Genomic DNA, 17,812 nt, shown 5'->3' with positions numbered 1-17,812 from the left:
CAGATTTCCAGATTTCCAGATTTTCTTATTATAACTATAGAATTTTCATAATAATAGAAGTTTGACGAGCACCAATTGTTCCAAAATAATAATAATAATAAAAAAACTCATTCATGATAGTGTTTTATATCACGACATATTGACATTTACAAGGATAGATCCCCCTTCATTATAATGACTTTCCTTTGTATTTGTGCACCAATTGAACATTCACATTGCTCTAACTATGACATGCACTAAAGCATGATATACATCAAGATTCTACATCAACATCTGTATCAAAATCACTTTGTAGGTCATATTCTTCGTCTGTGTCATCACCCTCCCTCATTAATCCATCTTCATCATCACAGATGAAGGCATCATTTGTAACACCCTTGGCTTCTACACCTCTGACAGATTGCAACACTTCTATTGGAATAATTTTAGATTCAATATCATGTCGACTCAAAACCACATTATCATCAATAGCCATAGCAGGTACGACCTCGGTGGTTTCTTCTTGTTGGAGCACATCATCAGGTTGTACGACATCCATCTCTGGCATATCCCAAATTCCTCGATGTTGGAACTTTTCTACGACTCTCCAATTGGTACCTAATTTGGTGTCATTAACATAGAATACTTGTTAAACTTGACTTGGTAATACAAATAAGTCATCTTTGTACCATCGACTTGTTACATCAACTGTTGTGAAATGTGGTTCTATACGCATAGTTCTACTACTACCGGTGTTAAATCATTCACATTGGAACAATACAATCTGACGTTTGAACAAATAGTTTAGTTTCCACACTCTGCACAAGTGTCCATAGAAGTGTATCAATTGGCCTTGATGCTCCCCTTCAACAACTAATCCACTATTCTGACTTTTCTGACAGTTGTCACGGTCGATAGTATGATAACGGACATCATTACAAATACATCCTGAATATGTGTTCACTAAGCCACTAGGACCATTGGCTAATGACCACATATCATCAATTGCTTCGGGGGAAGCTTGGCTCCGCAATTCATTCATCTACATGAAGAACATGTGTCATGTTATTAGCATGCGTGACATTTACGTAATGTACGATCTATGGTAGGATATGAGCATACTAGCCTACATGATCTTTGAACCATTTAGGGAATTCTTTTTGATGTCTGTTTTCGATGTCGAATGCACCGGCTTGTTGGTGTAACAAGTTCTTGTGCTCCCTAGTTACAAGAAATGCGATTCAAAAATATGTACTAAGATAAAGACTAATCAATTTACAACAAAAAACATTATAAATACGTTTGAAGGATTCATACTCTACGTGTTTATCCACTTCTGTGCTATTGCGTAGGACAAACCAATGAGCCAACTCGCGTTCAGCTACGGACACATCGGACGCCCTTGTCATTAGACCAAAGGGACGTACAGTTTGAGTGAATACCGCCAACCCTGGGCCACGGTCACCCATGTTATAATTCCTTTCTGGGCGGTTAAACAATGTTCCAACTCCATCCAAATACATTGAACAAAATGTTGTACATTCTTTGGAAATGTAAGCCTCGACAATAGAACCTTCAGGATGAGCTTTGTTGGCCACAAACCCTTTTAGACGGCCAAGCAACCTAATTTTGCAAGCCGATGACAATGTTATACTGCAATCTTTATATCAGCAGTAAAGCGTTAATTAAAATTTGACAGTAATACGAGGGTTGAGTTAATACCTCTCAATTGGGTACATCCATCGATATTGCACTGGGCCTCCAAGCATAGCCTCTCGAGGCAAGTGAATTGCCAAGTGGACCATGACATCAAAAAAAGCCGGCGGGAAAATCATCTCAAGCTTACAAAGTATGAGTACGATTTGTTCATCCAATTTATGCAAATCTGAACGCTTCAATGCCTTTGAACACAATTGTTTGAAGAAATTTCCCAACTCAAAAAGTGTCATTCCAATTTCCTTATTAAGGTAGCCACGCATCCCAATTGGAAGAAGTCGTTGTATAAGGACATGACTGTCATGACTTTTGAGGCCAGATAATTTTCCAGCTTGAGCGGTCACGCAATTGGAGATGTTTGCTGCATAGCAATCAGGGTACTTCATTGATTTCAAGAAATCACAAAAGCCTTCTCTCTCTTTCACAGACAATGCATACAATGCGGGAGGCTTCTCAAATGACCCATTAGAACGCCTCTTCAAGTGTAACTCTTTACATATTTTCATGTCCTCCAAATCTAAGGGTGCTTTGTCCGTGTCCTTGTTCTTTCCATCTACGCTCAAAGGTGTCCCAACGACATTGTCACATATATTCTTTTCAATATGCATGACATCAAGGTTGTGTCGAAGCTTCAACGTTTTCCAATAGGGCAAGTCAAACATAATGCTTCTCTTGCTTCAATTCAAATTTTGATGTTCATTCCTTTGTCGTTTTCGATTTTGTGGGTGTTTTCCATACGGCTTGTAAGTGCCAGAATCAATTTGCTCTAGTATTTGGTCCCCCGATAAGTCCAAAGGTTTGGACCTATGCTCTGCTTGACCATTGAAGAGCTTACTTGTTCGCCAAGTGTGGTTCTCAGGCAAGTGGTGACGAGCACCCATATACCCTATTTTACTTCGTAATCCTTGGGACGATGCATTATTGTTACAATTAGGGCAAGCCAAGTAACCCTTTGTACTCCACCCTGACATGTTACCGTACGCAGGAAAGTCATTTATGGTCCACATTACCGCCGCATGCATTCTAAAAATTTGCCCGTTTGATGCATCATATGTTTGCACACCATGCTCCCACAAATTCTTCAATTCTTCTATTAGTGGTTGCAAGTAAACATCAATGTCTCTTCCAGGTGCCGAACGTCCGGGAATAAGCAATGACATCATGCAATATGGCTCTTTCATGCACTTCCACGGTGGGAGATTGTAAGGTATTAAGATTACGGGCCAAATGCTATATGATGTGCTCATATTCCCAAATGGATTGAAACCATCTGTTGCCAGCCCTAGCCTTACATTTCGAGTCATTAAAAAACATCGGATGTTGCTTATCAAAGTCCTTCCATGTTTTACCATCGGCCGGGTGCCTTAATATGTCATTATCCGCACGCTTCTCATTGTGCCATCTCATATCAGCGGTTGTTTTTTTGGACATATACAGTCTTTTCAACCTCGGTGTCAAAGGAAAGTACCACAATACCTTGTGTGGAATCTTTTTACCACCATCATCGTTCAACTTGTATCTACACGCGTCACATGTAGGGCATTTCTCCAAATTAGCACTCTCCTTCCGAAATAGTGCACAATCATTCTTGCACGAATGAATTGTTTCATATCCCAAACCCAAGTCACGTAAGAACTTCTTAGCATCATAGAGTGTCCATGGAACTGTTGGATCACATTCTGGTAGAATGTCCTTGAATACTTGCATAACCATATCGAATGACTTGTTGCTCCATTTGTTGTACACCTTCACATGAAGCATCTTAATGACGAATGATAACACAGAAAGCTTTTCACATGTCGGGTAAACTTTGCGTTGTGCATCTTCGAATAACCTAGTGAACTTATGCAAATCCTCCCTCTCCAAACCATTAGGTTCCTCGCCGGTATGATCATCCATAAGACCACTCACGTAAATTTTTTCCAACATAATAGGCAATTCATCCATGGACGGATCATTGATATCTGTCATACATTCGCCACTACCTCCACATTGGTCATTTGATACACAAGGATGAGACACGGGAACATGTTCCTCGTGATGCACCCAAGTTATATACGAAGATACCATGCCTCTTCGGATCAAGTGCATCCACACAACTTGTCTGCTATATTTTGTGCCATTAATGCAATCGACACACGGACACCTAATTTCATCCTCTACGCCTAAATTTGCCGTAGCAAAATCAAGGAATGACTTCACCCCTTGTTGATACTCTTTACTTGTCAGCCTATTATTTATCGTCATCCAACTCTTGTCCATTTTGTCACCTACAACTCACACAAAGATTAACCGAGGAACAAATGAGAACAAGCATTTCAAGTTGAGATAGATTATGTTGTTTTTCATTCACTATTTGGCTTGTCACATAAATCTCTTTTAGGGTGGAACTTTATGACACGATTTGTTCTAAAACACTGCATAATTATGGAAGTTAATTTAAGAAATGACCCGTAATTTTGGACCACTAGATAACATAACTAATAGAGCACTACTACTAGTGAAACCATATGGTCAATAATAGAATGATATATCAAAAGAAACAAAACCATTTTCATGCTCTTCACAGTGTGTGTGCATGACATATTATTTATTACAAAAAAAATGCCTCACGGGTACTCGTGAGGTTGAGGCAGTAAAAGCAAAGTTTACAACATTGGCTGCAAACACATGAGCTATGCATTGTTGTGACGGCTGAAATCAGTCATTGCACATCCAAAAAAAAGGAAGTGAAGAAGAGAACATAAAATAGAAAAGTAAAGACAGAAACACCAAAAAAAGAGAAAAGAACATTCATCTTATTCTGAAAATCATAAAACAAAAAATCATACATGTCAGCTATGCATGTCTGCAACATGCATATTCACACATTTTCAACCTAAGCTTTGGGCATGAATGAGCTTTCTCCTTCATTGAAAATACGGACTTAAATTACTAAGGAGGCAACATCAGCAATATGCCGCCATGATGCAAGCATCATAAATTTCCAACCTGAACTAAAATGGAAGCATCAAGGTTATATTCTCCTCAGTTCCCACACCAAGAGCAGCCTCCTTGTAGTTTTTTATGTAATGATGTTTAAATATTACTACAATGTAATTATCATGTTTGCCAAGTAGTTTCCAAGAATTTAACAAGTAAATGCTATCCATTCGAGACAAGGCAATGCTATCCATCCACAAACTACGATGCTTATTTATAGCACAAAAGTAAACATTTACGCTAGGCAATGCTATCCATATGTATGATTTAATTGTATATCTAGCTCAAAACCATAAAAATTCCTTTTGAAAAGGTCATGCTTACGAAAATAATATACTTACAAAAACAATTAAGTGTAGCAAATGGCTTGATTCACCCCAAGCATAGTAGAGGTGCACAGTTTTTCCCCTTCCGATTTTTTTTTTCTTCCTTCAATTTGAAGTAGTTAAGTGTGTTGCATATTGAAATAGGTAATACTAGAATGAAGACGTGATGCCTCATATGTTAAAAGAGTTTAAATTGTATTCCTGCCTCAATTGTTAAAGGATGCTGATTGTTCAAAACAAGAGTAGATTTATTTTTCATACTAGAACCATTATCTATAACCAATGCATTGATAAATGGTTGAGTTTAACTACATAGATGAATCAATCACTGCACCAGAAAAAATAGTTTTGAGATTTGGATCAGATTAAGTAGGAAAGAACAAATCATATGGGAGGGCAATGGAAGCCTACTTTAATAAATTTCCAACAAGAGACTGTAGTAAGATTGTTGCATTTAAAAAATTGTCTTTTTGGTGACTGAAACTGGTGACTAAAACTAGATCTATATAAATAAACGAACTACACAAATTAAACAACTTGTTTTATACGACATGCAAGGCCTATACAAATAAGAGTGAAAACAAGAAGATACATATTAATTTTATACAAAATGATGTGGTAGACTGAAAAAAACTGTAACATAAAAGACCCATTAATATGGGTTATAATTTGTAGAATGCAACAATTACATCATTCTGGTGTGAAACATAATGGTACCAATAATATATTGGTAAGAGAAAATGAGATATTTGGCAGAGCCTTGCCACTTTTTTCTTTACTCATCTTTGGTAAAGAAACTATAGTGCTCTCATTCAATATGTGGGTGGAATTAGAAACATAATGGACAAGCCTCTTTCAGTATACTTTAATGCGATTTTTAAAAATATTAGGGGGAAAGAAAAATATCTTTTTTGCCCTTGAAAGATGGTTGCACTCTACTATAAACAGAAGGGGAAAAACAGTGCACCTCTGCTATATATACTACTACTACAAGACTTTGACCTAGTTTATGTAGCAAATGGCTTGATTCACCCCAGGCATTGCCCTAACATTTAATTTGAATCACATTTCAATAACAATGCCCTAATTGAGGGCATTTCCTACTTCATATTCTGTGTGTTTTCACATATATATATATATATATATACATATATATGTATGTGTGTGTGTGTGTGTAAATACAAACAGAGAGAAATAGAAGGAAATCGAGAGGGAGATACAGAGAGAGGGAGAGACAGATGCGAAATAGAGGACATACCTGGGAGGGAGTTCGGGGTATGATCCAGCAATCCTTGCGGCGATGGCGATGGCGATGGCGATGGTGATGGAGACTATTCCTGTAGAGAAAAGGGCAGAGGCGTGAGTGTACATATGATTTGTGTATAAAATTGAGTATATATGGAATCAAGGTTGTGAATATATGATTTGTGTGTGTGTGTATATATATATATATGCATGTATGTGTGTGTGTGTGTGTGTGTAAACAGAGAGAGAGAGAGAGAGAGAGAGAGAGAGAGAGAAAGAGAGAGAGAAAGAGGGAAACCGAGAGACCTCTGTGAGATGTTTAAGAAATCGAGAGAGAGAGATACACACAGAGAGAGAGGGAGATACCTGGGAGGGAGTTCAGGGGATGATACAGCAACTCTTGCGATGGAGACAGAGCAGTGATAGAGGCAGGAGTGCGAGAGGGAGGGAAATGGAATACTTTTACAATGAAAATAAAAGAAAAAAATATTTATTACCGACCAAAAATCATTTTCGTCGCTAATATATATTATGAAAAATTAATATTCCCTCCACAAATTCGTGGCACGTTTGGCTACCAAAAACATAGTCGGTGAAACTTTATCATTTGGCGACCAAAATTTAATTAGTCGCCGAAACCCAATTATTTCCACGACTAACACACTATTAGTAGCAAAAAATTAAATAAATACGAAAATAAAAAATAATAATGTATAAATACTATACAATTAGCGACCATTGTGATATTTAGTCGAAAAAAAGTTTATATTTAACGGCTAACATGTAACTAGTCGCCATTAGTGAAGACTATTCCGACTACATATGACATTAGCAGCGAAGTAGGTCACATTTACCGACCAAAATAGTTTAGTAGCTAATGCATCTTTATTTGGCGACCAAATAATGTTTGGTAGCTAATGTGTGTACCATTGGCGACCAAAAAATTTTTAGTAGCTAATGTGTACACCTTTGGCGACTAAATTGAGTTTAGTCGGCAAAATTAGTCGCCAAAGCTGTAATTTCTTGTAGTGCCTGGTGTGGAAAGATTGAAATGAAGGTGTCGAAGATTTATTGACTGGGTATTCAAAATTCTTATTCATTGACTAATTAGCACACATTTAACCTTAAAAATAAAAAATAAAAATTCCATGTATTGCGACATCCAAAATGATACACATTTGACTAAAAATCATATGTAACATTAAAAGATCAAGCACATATACAGTACCAGATTGATACAAGGGAACTACAAAGATTGAGAAAAAATATTGTTTTTGTAACACCTCAAATAATACCTTTTACGGAAATTATATGATAATTTATTTTTGAATACTTTAAGCTAAATTAGTTATCTTATAATATAAATAGTTAAATTGATATTTGGAAAATAATATTTCATTTTATAATTGTCTGCGCCAAGATGTAATTTAATTAAGTGCTAAGATGTAATTTAATTAAGGAACATTGTGTCTTACTAAAAGAAGGTAGTACATTTAGTTTAATATTTGGGCCATAGAATAATTAGGAATAAACTTTTCCTTTGTAGGATTGGCTTTCCAACAATTTGTTGAATGACTTTGCCTTTTGGATAACTTTGCTTAGTGGGTGGATTAGTGGATTGAGATGTGAAGTGTCAGATGAGAATAATGAGAAGGCAACGCACCCAACTCACCTATAAATAGGTGAGCTTATGCTGAAAGAGAGCATAGAGAAATACAAAACAAACCTACAATGAGAGGGAAGTGAGCTTCGGTGAACGGTGAAAGAAATTAGGAATAGATATTAAGGTGAGTTTTATTATATTTTGAGCCATTATAAAATGTTTTATTTAAATTATGATTTGCAAATGATATTATTTGTTAAATGAACCCTGTTTGGTTAAAAAGGAAACACGTGGATAAAACTTTTTATTAAATATCTTTTTGACAAATGATTTTGTAAGTACCACCATAGAGGTTCCATGCCTTGGGGGACTTAAATAATCATTGGCCCTCTGACGGTCCCATGTCTTTTAATATCCATTGGCTTTCTGATTTGTCACTTTATGTGACCCTCTGATTTGTTCTATTGTCACTTCAAGTGACTATGGTGATTCCGGTTTTAACCCGACTCTTGTTGTATCCCAGACTCAGGTTTAATGGTTTCATATTGCTGTTCACATCTTGCTTCCCTTACATCTCCTTAAATTTGGCTATGAGATTGTTGTGGTTGCATTTGGGACAAGTTGGTTGCTCAGTTTCCAAACTCTTGTTGCCTAGAATTTGCTCCTCCGCTCGAGCGACACTTTTTTTATTCGAGCGGACTTTGTAAACTCTCGGTACTTTTGTAGGTCTGCAAAACTACTAGAAGAGTGTATTCTATGCTCAAGCAGTCCTTTCTGCGCTCGAGCGAGCTCAGCTCTAGCGGCCCTTCTTGCGTTCAAGCGTTGGTCTGTTGTCTACAAAACTACTAGGGGTGTGCATTCTACGCTTGAGTGGAACAACTTATTGTGTCTGACGCACGAGCGTCCTTCTTGCGCTCAAGCAGACTGTGTGTATATCAGTTCACAACAGTCTCCTTCTACATCATTTTTTCATCTCTTTTCCTCCCAAAACCCTAGATCTAAAGTCTCTCTCTCTAAAACCCACATTCTCTTTACATTTTCACCTAGATCCGTTGGTTTCTCTACCCTATTTTCTTTGGAAAAAAGGTAGAGCATCTCAAGAGCTCCATTTTGATCCGAACAAAAGTCGGTTTCGGTGTCTTTGAAGTTTTCTCCTTGCTTTGTTCGTCTTCTAACTTTGAGGTAGGGACTTTCTATACTCTCCTATAAATTTTAACTTAGTTATTCGTTGATTGTGTAAACAATGTTGGGATGTGGAGGATTTAAAACAAACCTAGGGTTTCGATTTGAAATCAAAATGGGGGTTTTCAAATGAAGGTATTGAAAATGGTTGTGGGTATAGATATGAGAATGTGTTGTGTTAAATTTGTTGATTTTGACACAAGGATTGGATTTGGAAAAAAAATGGAGTTTTACCCTAAAATGTCTCAATTAATTATTTTGTATAAATAAATGTAATTAGTATTGGATATGTCAAATTGGATAGATTTTTATATCAATGGTGGAGTTGGATGCTTGTTGTTTCTCACCTATGGAAATTTGGATAGTTTATCTATTTTAGAGATTGTATATCTATTTAGAAATATCTGTTTTGGGCTATCTGTGGAAGATAGCTATGATTGTTGTAGACATTGCATAAGGATTTGGTGAATTGAAACTAATCTCTTATCGGTTGTCATTGAATATGACTGTGTTTTTAATACATTATATATGTATGATGTTTGGGAGGAGAAATGAGATGTACTTCATCTTTGGGAAGAGAAAGGGGATGGACTCCATTGAATTAAGTTGGCATGTGTGTTCAAGGTAAAAGTCCCGAAAACTGCGTGCGTATGTGGGTACCGATTCTCGCAAACGAAATTTCTGTAAAATGACAAATTTGAAGTGTTTGTGAACTGTTTGTATTGGTTAGGGAACCACTGAGTTGTAGCCTCAGTTAGGTTGTCTAGACAACAATGGACTTGACTCATGGATTGAAGTGAAATGAATTGCCATGGAATGAATTAAGATAAAATAGCTTAAGATATGAAACTTGGCATATTATGATCTTGTAACAATACGAATGATTTTATCATAGGCATTGTATATGCATATCATACTTATATCTTTGTTAAGATTCATATATTGTGCTAGATTGTTTCTACTGGGTTTTGGCTCACCTTACTTAGGAAAAATCATTTTTAGGTGCTGGTGATATTCTTCTACCAAGGACTTAGCTTGAGAGAACTGTGGAGCTGAAGGCTCAATTCCTGCCTTTTTTTTTTATTTACCTTTCACAAGCCTAGGGCTTTATTTGTATGGAACTTATGACTCATTTTGTTGTAACCAAGCACGGTCTTGGAAAGATGTAAGCCATTAGGGCATATAAATATCTATTTAGCTTTCATTTCTTATCACTTCTTGTAACGTATGCTGTAGATTCAAGATGAACGACTTATGAATGTATATCGCATGTGCCACATTTTGTATATTAACTCTGATTAATGAAAGCTTCTTATTTTATTTATATTACATTGTACTGGTGTTTGGAATTGGTTTATTGTAGTTATTTTGGGGGCGTTACAGTGACCCTCTATTTGTCATGGATCCACTGACCCTCTATTCTGTTCTGTTGTCACTTCTGTGACCCTCTGAAGGTCTCATGCCCGGGGACTTAAATATCTGGCCCTCTGAAGGTCCCATACCTAGGGACTTAAATATCTAGCAGGTCTCATGTCTAGGGGACTTAAATATCCATTAACCTCTGTTCTATTCTGTACCATGATTATTATTATTTTGATTATATAATTTCTGCATTTTGTTTAAAATGATTTATGTATTTATCTTACCAAACAAATCTCTGTTTAGCTCAAATATTTATTCATGGTGACTTTTATACCTTTATGCTCTCAGTATAATATTTTTCACTTTGCCATGTGTTTAGAGTTGTTAACCACTTTCAAATGATACGTCAGAACCAATGCATGGGGTACATACAATGCACTTGATAGTCCAGCTTTGATAATGTAAATGAATAGAAGCTTCAATGTATATATGTTTAACATAATAAAGTTTTGGGTACCACTTTATCTTACTCTACCGCACTATTATTTTGTTATGACCTCTATTACTGTCTCGTCGCGGAGCCGAAACTCTGGGTACTAGATTTAGGTTGTGACAAAAGTGGTATTAGAGCAATGGTTTATTTTGTTTTTAAACAAAAAACAAAAAAATTTATTATTATTGTTTATTTTTAAACAAATAAATAAATAAATAAAAATATTGGAGTATAGGACACATGCATAATTAGGAAATTGGATAGAGGTGAACAGTACCTTAATGTTTATTTATTTGTTTATAGGTTTGTGTGAGTTCATGTTTTTATGCAAATATAATATTTAATATATATATATATATATATATAAGCCCAGGTTATAGGAATGAATAGTAACATCCGGTGGTGAATACTAACCACGAATAAAAAATGCTCGTAAGATTAATAATGACTAAGGAGGGTGAATAGTACTGCCAGCAATGAATAGTCCCGTGAGAGGAAAAAAAAAAACCCGAAAAGGGTGAATTGCTTGCTATTGTAGTGTTTGGACAATATCATCATTAGGAATCTATTAAATTTTTGAAAACTGTTTAGTATCCCTCTTCCATCACTACTTTGTTTGAAGCAAAGAAAAGCTCCAGGGATAAGTTTTTGTCCGCCTTCAATCACTACTTTGCCAAAAGCAAAGAAAAGCTGTGGGGATATTATTGTTCAAAAGTTGAATCAATAAGGTGACTAACGATGGAACTTACATTTTATATATGTAATAAATAGAAATTTGTTTGTATATGAATTGTGGGCTGGATTCATTTAAAGTTTTACTCTGTAGTAATGGCAAATGATAGAAATGATATTGGGACCAGTGGAGGCAATCCAATATGGTCGACCAATCGGTCATCTGGACGGTTGACCGAGTGGTCAACCAGCAATGGATTTGCTTTGTGTACATGGTGGTGTTCTCCGGTGATATAACAGAACCCTTCAGTTGGCCGGTGGACAGGGCAGTTGTCCAGACGGTCGACTGATGTTAATTTTTATTTTGCATCCTCTTCCATCTCTCTCTCTCTTAGCTAAATGTGTGTGTAAGTGAGTGTATAAGTTGAGAAAATGTGAAAGGTGGTGGTATTTTTATAAGAAAAGTGATACAAATTGTCTAAAATGCCCTTGGTTTAATTTGAATATGTACAACTCTACCAAGTCCAAAAAAAAAAAAAAAAAAAAAACCAAAACAAAAACAAAAACAAAAACAAAACTTTTCCATTAATAAAAAAATGTTTGCAAATGTAACATCCTAGAATTGGCTAGCCACGTGCTTTTGAATTGAGAGAATCTCTTTTAGTGTATAAATTGATATATACATGTGTAACGCCCCAAAAATATTAAAATAATAACATCCCATGACAGTTATTAAATAATAACAAATGTTTGAATATAACGTTCTCTCATTCATAGGGTTTCACCTTTTTACAAATGTGTGACACATGCAGTAATAAATCCATAAGTCCTAACCCTGAATCTATATCATGTGTAATAAGCAAAAGATATGCAATAAGGGTTAAACAGATATAGTAATGCCCTATTGGCTATAACTTTCCAAAACAATGCTTGGTTACAACAAAAGTGAGTTTAAATTCAATACAAATAAAGCCTTAGGCTTGTACAATATAAATACAACAATAACAAAAATAGAAGCTCTTGGCTCCAAGTTCTCCCAAGCTATAGCCTTAGCGGAGTCATATCATCAGCACTTGAAAATAGTTTTCTACGTAGGGTGAGCCAAGGACAAATAAAGATATGAATCTTAACAGAAAACCATGTAATGCCAAGTTATATCAAAATTCATGAAATCACTTTCTTTATAATAGAAAACAGGGCAGTGGATATAACACCGGGAATTTCTAAGATGTGTCTACAAGTAGGCTACAAGCACTATCAATTGCCATTTTTACTAGTACTAACCGGAAAGCTCGGTACCTATCCTCACGGGTTTTTGGACTTTCACCAAGAACACACAAGCCAACATAATACCACAACTACACTCCTACCCAGATTCAACAAGCTATTCACTCATTTTCCTCAAAACCATAACCATTTTTAATGTGTTAAATAAGTTATAACGCTCAATGTAATGGATGAAAAATTAGTTTCAATTCACAAATTCTCATGCAATTTCTACAACAATCATAGCTATCCTCCACTGATAGCCTAAAACAAATATCTCTAAACAGATAGTTAATTTTCAACACATATATACTTTCTAACATTTCTAATTAGGAGTGATAATTCATATCTAACTCCACCGCCATCATCATCATTGTTTCAATACCACAAAACCAACATCAATTTCATTTTCTCTTTACAAAAATCAAATTCTCACAATTTAGGGCAAAACATTCTTTCTTTAAAAATCAATTCCCATGGATAAAATCCACCATTTATCACAACCCAACTATTTTTACAAAGCCACAATCCTATACAAGAACCTATTTTGAAAACCCCACTTTTGAATTTTTAAACCAAAACCCTAGATTTTTGTTTAGAAATCTCTCAAATCACAACATAGCTCAGAAAATCAAATAACAAAGTTAAAAACCATACAAAGTGTGGAGAAATCCCTACCTCAAAGAAGAAAACTGAAAGGAAAGATTGGTAGAACTCAACGGACCCAAATACACGAAGTTCTCCGATTAGAACGAAGCTCTCGACGTGCTCTCTCTTTTTATCAAAGGGACTAGGGTGTAGAGATTGATGGATCAAGGTGTAGTTGGAGTTTAGAGATGGTTTCTAAAGAGAGAGAGTGTGTAGATTTGAGATTTAGAGAAAGAGAGAGAAAGAAGTGAAAAAGCGATCCAACAATTGAATTTTACAACCTAATATACGCTCAGACCGTTCAAGCACAAGAATGGTCGCTCGAGCGACCAGACACAACAAGAGGGATCGCTCGAGCGAAAAACACCACCCTTTCAGTACTTTTACAAGCCTATAAAAGTACAGAGAGTTCCAAAAGGCCGTTCGAGGAAAAGAAAGACCGCTCAAGCGCAAGAAACACCGCTTGAGCGAAGAACACCATACTTCCAGTAGTTTTGTAGACCTGCAAAAGTACTGGAAGTCCTCAAAGTTCACTCAAGCGAACATGCCAAAATCTAGGCAGCACAGTTTTGAAAAGACTAACTCCTAACTTGTTTCAAACACAAACAAGACACTCCAATAGCCAAACTCAACAAGGACTAAGATTAAACAAGACATGAACAACCATTAACACAAAAAAACCCGGATCCAAAACAATGAACGGGTCGGGTTTAAACTAGAATTGCTATAACCTCCCCCTCTTAAGGAATTTCGTCCTCGAAATTTTAAAATCAACGCCATAACCACAGTATTTAAATCAACATAGCAATGATCCAACCATCCTTATAACCATGACCCATCCACCGGTCATTCATTCTCATAATAATGATAAACAAGTTTTCAATATTGAATATACAATTCATTTTTCCCAAAACATATACAACATTCACATATAATCAACATAACGAGATTTTCATTAAACGTTTCAACCATTAACAAAAAGATCCGGATACTTCTCACAGACTTCCGCCTCACGTTCCGAAGCTGCCTCCTCAATCCCGTGCTGTCTTCACAACACCTTTACCAATGGAATTGTCTTGCCTCATAAGACTTGGTCCCATGTATCTAGGACTCTAACCAGTCTCTCCTTGTATGAAGTATCCTCATCTACCTCCAACTCGGTCCAATCCAGCACATGTGACAAATCTGGTTCATACTTCTGAAGCATACAAATATGGAGCACGTCATGAATTCCAGAAAGTTGTGACAGCAAGACCAAACAATAAGTTACCTCTCCAATATACTCCAGGATCTCAAAAGGCTCAATAAATCTAGGAAACAACTTCCTGCTCTTCTCAAACCTTATCAAATCCTATCTAGGTCATATTTTCAAAAAGACGTGGTCTCTCACCTCAAATGATAACGACCTCCTTATACGGTCAACATAACTCTTCTGGTGACTCTGGACCTAACATAGATACGTTACTTACCTCGGCCTAATACATAGGAGATCTACACGGTCGGCCATATAAGGCCTCAAATAATGCCATGCCAATACTTGCTTGAAAGTTATTGTTGTATGTAAACTCCACTAAAGGCAAGTGTCTCTCCCACGACCCCCTAAAGTCAAGAACACAACCCCCTCGAAGTATATTTTCTAGGATCTGAATGGTACGCACTGACTGCCCATTAGTTTGAAAATGATAAGCGGTACGAAATGTCAATATAGTGCCCAAGACATTTTGTAGGCTCTGTCACAACCAAGTCGTGAAACGCGGATCTCTATCTGAAACAATAGTCATAGGGACCCTGTGAAGAAGCATTATGTCCCTAATATAAAGGTTTGTGAGATAATTTACTAAGTGACTCGTGCGCATAAGTACAAAGTGTGTTGACTTAGTTAACCGATCAACTATTATCCACATGGCATTATTACCCCGTTGAGTCCTCGAAAGACCCACAACAAAATCCATTGTGATATGCTCCCACTTTCACTCGGCTATAGGCAAGGGTTGCAACAAATCCGCTGGCCTCTGATGCTCAGCCTTCACTTGTTGACAAGTAAGGCACCTCAATACAATCAAGGCTACGTCTCTCTTCATCCCCCTCTACCAAAACAGGAGACTAAGGTTGTGGTACATCATTATGCCTCCCGGGTGTACCGCAAGGCGCAAATGGTGGAACTCTCGAAGTACCTCCTCCCTACAAGATTCCGACACGAAAAGATGGTCAAGATATCTAACACTCGAGTCAAAATATACGTTCAAGCCCTTCTCTACCTTCCCACTAGATATCTTCCCTCAGATGAACTCTACCTCGTGGTTACCCCGTTATGATTCTATAACTCGTCTCACAAGCATAGGTTGTGCAACCATAGTAAACAAAGCTGCTGACTCAACGGACTCACCAAGATGCAAGTCAAACTCGCCAATAGCACCCAACATCTCCCATTCCCGGATGGCAATACTAGCTACACTATTAATGGATTTCCTACTCAAGGCATCAGCCATTACATTGACCTTCCCCCGATGATGGTGTAACTCAAAGTTGTAATCCTCCATAAATTCCATCCATTTTCTCTGCCTCAGATTCAAATCTTTTTGTGAAAACAGATACTTCAGACTCTTGTGATCGAAGAATACCTCAAACCTTTCACCATACAGATAATGTCTCTAAATCTTCAAGGCAAAGATCACAGTTGATAGCTCTAAGTCATGAGTAGGGTAGTTTCTCTCGTGTATTTTCAACTGTCATGAGCCATAAGCTACTACCTTCCCCTCCTACATCAAGACAGAACCCAAACTTTCCCGAGACGCATCATAATACACAGAATAACCTAAATCCCTCTCCGAAATAATCAACACTGGAGCAGTGGTAAGTCTAATTTTGAGCTCTTGAAATGACTTCTCACAAGTCTCAATCCACACAAACTTAATTCCCTTCCTTGTTAGTCCAATCAACGGTGAGGCTAATCTAGAGAAATCTTTTACAAAACGTCATTAATACCCGGCTAACCCCAAGAAACTCCAAATCTCAAAGGCATTCTTAGGTTGTTCCCAATCGTGCACTGCCTCAATCTTAGAGGAATCTACAATCATTCCTTCCCCGGATACCACATGGCCTAAGCATTTCACCTCCTTCAACCAGAACTCACACTTCCCAAACTTAGCATACAACTTGTGGGCTCTAAGCAACTCAAGTACAGCCAGTAAGTGTTCTTCGTCTTCCTCCTCAGATGGTAAGTAGATCAAAATGTCATCAACGAAGACAATTACAAAACGGTCTAGGAACTCACGAAAGATTTGATTCATCAAATCCATAAACAAGGCTGGTGCGTTGGTTAACCCAAAAGGCATCACTAAGAACTCGTAATGGCCATACCGCGTACGGATTGCCATCTTCTGGATATCCTACTCCTTTAATCTCAACTGATGATAACTCGATCTCAAGTCTATCTTAGAGAAACAATAAGACTCCTTCAATTGGTCAAACAAGTCATCTATACGAGGCAATGGGTACTTGTTCTTAATAGTTACCTTATTCAACTTTCAGTAATCAATACAAAGTTGTAATGTGCCGTCCTTCTTCTTGGCAAGGAGAGCCGGTGCTCCCCAAGGTGAAGTACTAGGTCGAATAAAGCCCTTATCTAGTAATTCTTGGAGATGAATCTTCAACTTACTCAACTCGGTGAATGCAAGTCTATATGATGCCATAGAGATCGATGTTATGCCAGACGCTAAGTCAATAGAGAGCTTAATCTCATGGTGAGGTGGTAAACTAGTGAGATCCTCAGGAAAACTTTTGGGTATTCGCAAACTACCCTTGGCAACTCTACTCGGACCACATCACTCCCAACACCCAAGAATGTAGCAAAAAATAGACTAAGCTCGCCTCGACCACGCAGATCACAAATTGGCAACAAGGCCCTATCAATTCGATCACCCAGGAAATAGAAACAGTCACCGCTTGAGGTGCACACCGTAACTCTTTGACGGTAACAGTCTATAATGGCTCGATAGGATGACAACCAATCTATGCCCAAAATAATATCAAAACTCAACATATCAATCAACATAAAAGCAAAACGAAGTTGGCGACTGGCAACCTCTATCTCACAACCCCGACACTCCTGGTCCAACACAATCTCACCACTAACAAGTGACTCCACCCTGAGTGGAGATGCTAATTGAGCCACTTCTAACCCCAATGCTGATGCGAATGCAGATGAAATGAAAGAATATGATGCACTAGTATCAATCAACATATTGGCAATAGAATTACACAAAAAGAAGTTACCTCTCACTACCAAAGGTGTTGGCAACAAATCTGGCATGGTAACAGCATACACACGTCCCATAG

The 17,812-nt window shown here is 37.2% G+C and overlaps 2 protein-coding genes across 2 annotated transcripts; both read right to left on the bottom strand.

Annotated features, from left to right (window-relative positions):
• Positions 1–253: 253 nt before the first annotated feature.
• LOC114256898 (uncharacterized) lies at positions 254–3,957 on the bottom strand. Its single transcript, XM_082895261.1, has 5 exons — positions 3,172–3,957; positions 1,702–2,324; positions 1,407–1,602; positions 925–1,021; positions 254–597 (listed from the first exon to the last, which is right to left on the bottom strand). Exons 1-5 carry the CDS (start codon positions 3,955–3,957, stop codon positions 254–256), a joined length of 2,046 nt encoding a protein of 681 aa, XP_082751387.1.
• A 13,232-nt stretch (positions 3,958–17,189) lies between these two features.
• LOC145802534 (uncharacterized) lies at positions 17,190–17,810 on the bottom strand. Its single transcript, XM_082895260.1, has one exon. The coding sequence runs from the start codon at positions 17,808–17,810 to the stop codon at positions 17,190–17,192; it is 621 nt and encodes a 206-aa protein (XP_082751386.1).
• Between the last annotated feature and the right edge of the window lie 2 nt (positions 17,811–17,812).

This window comes from Camellia sinensis, chromosome 11 (genome assembly GCF_055761805.1).
Source record: "Camellia sinensis isolate YWXY chromosome 11, ASM5576180v1, whole genome shotgun sequence".
NCBI classification, from domain to species: Eukaryota; Viridiplantae; Streptophyta; class Magnoliopsida; order Ericales; family Theaceae; genus Camellia; species Camellia sinensis.
Note: the sequence above shows the minus strand (reverse complement) of the source record. Positions and strands in the feature narration are given on the sequence as shown.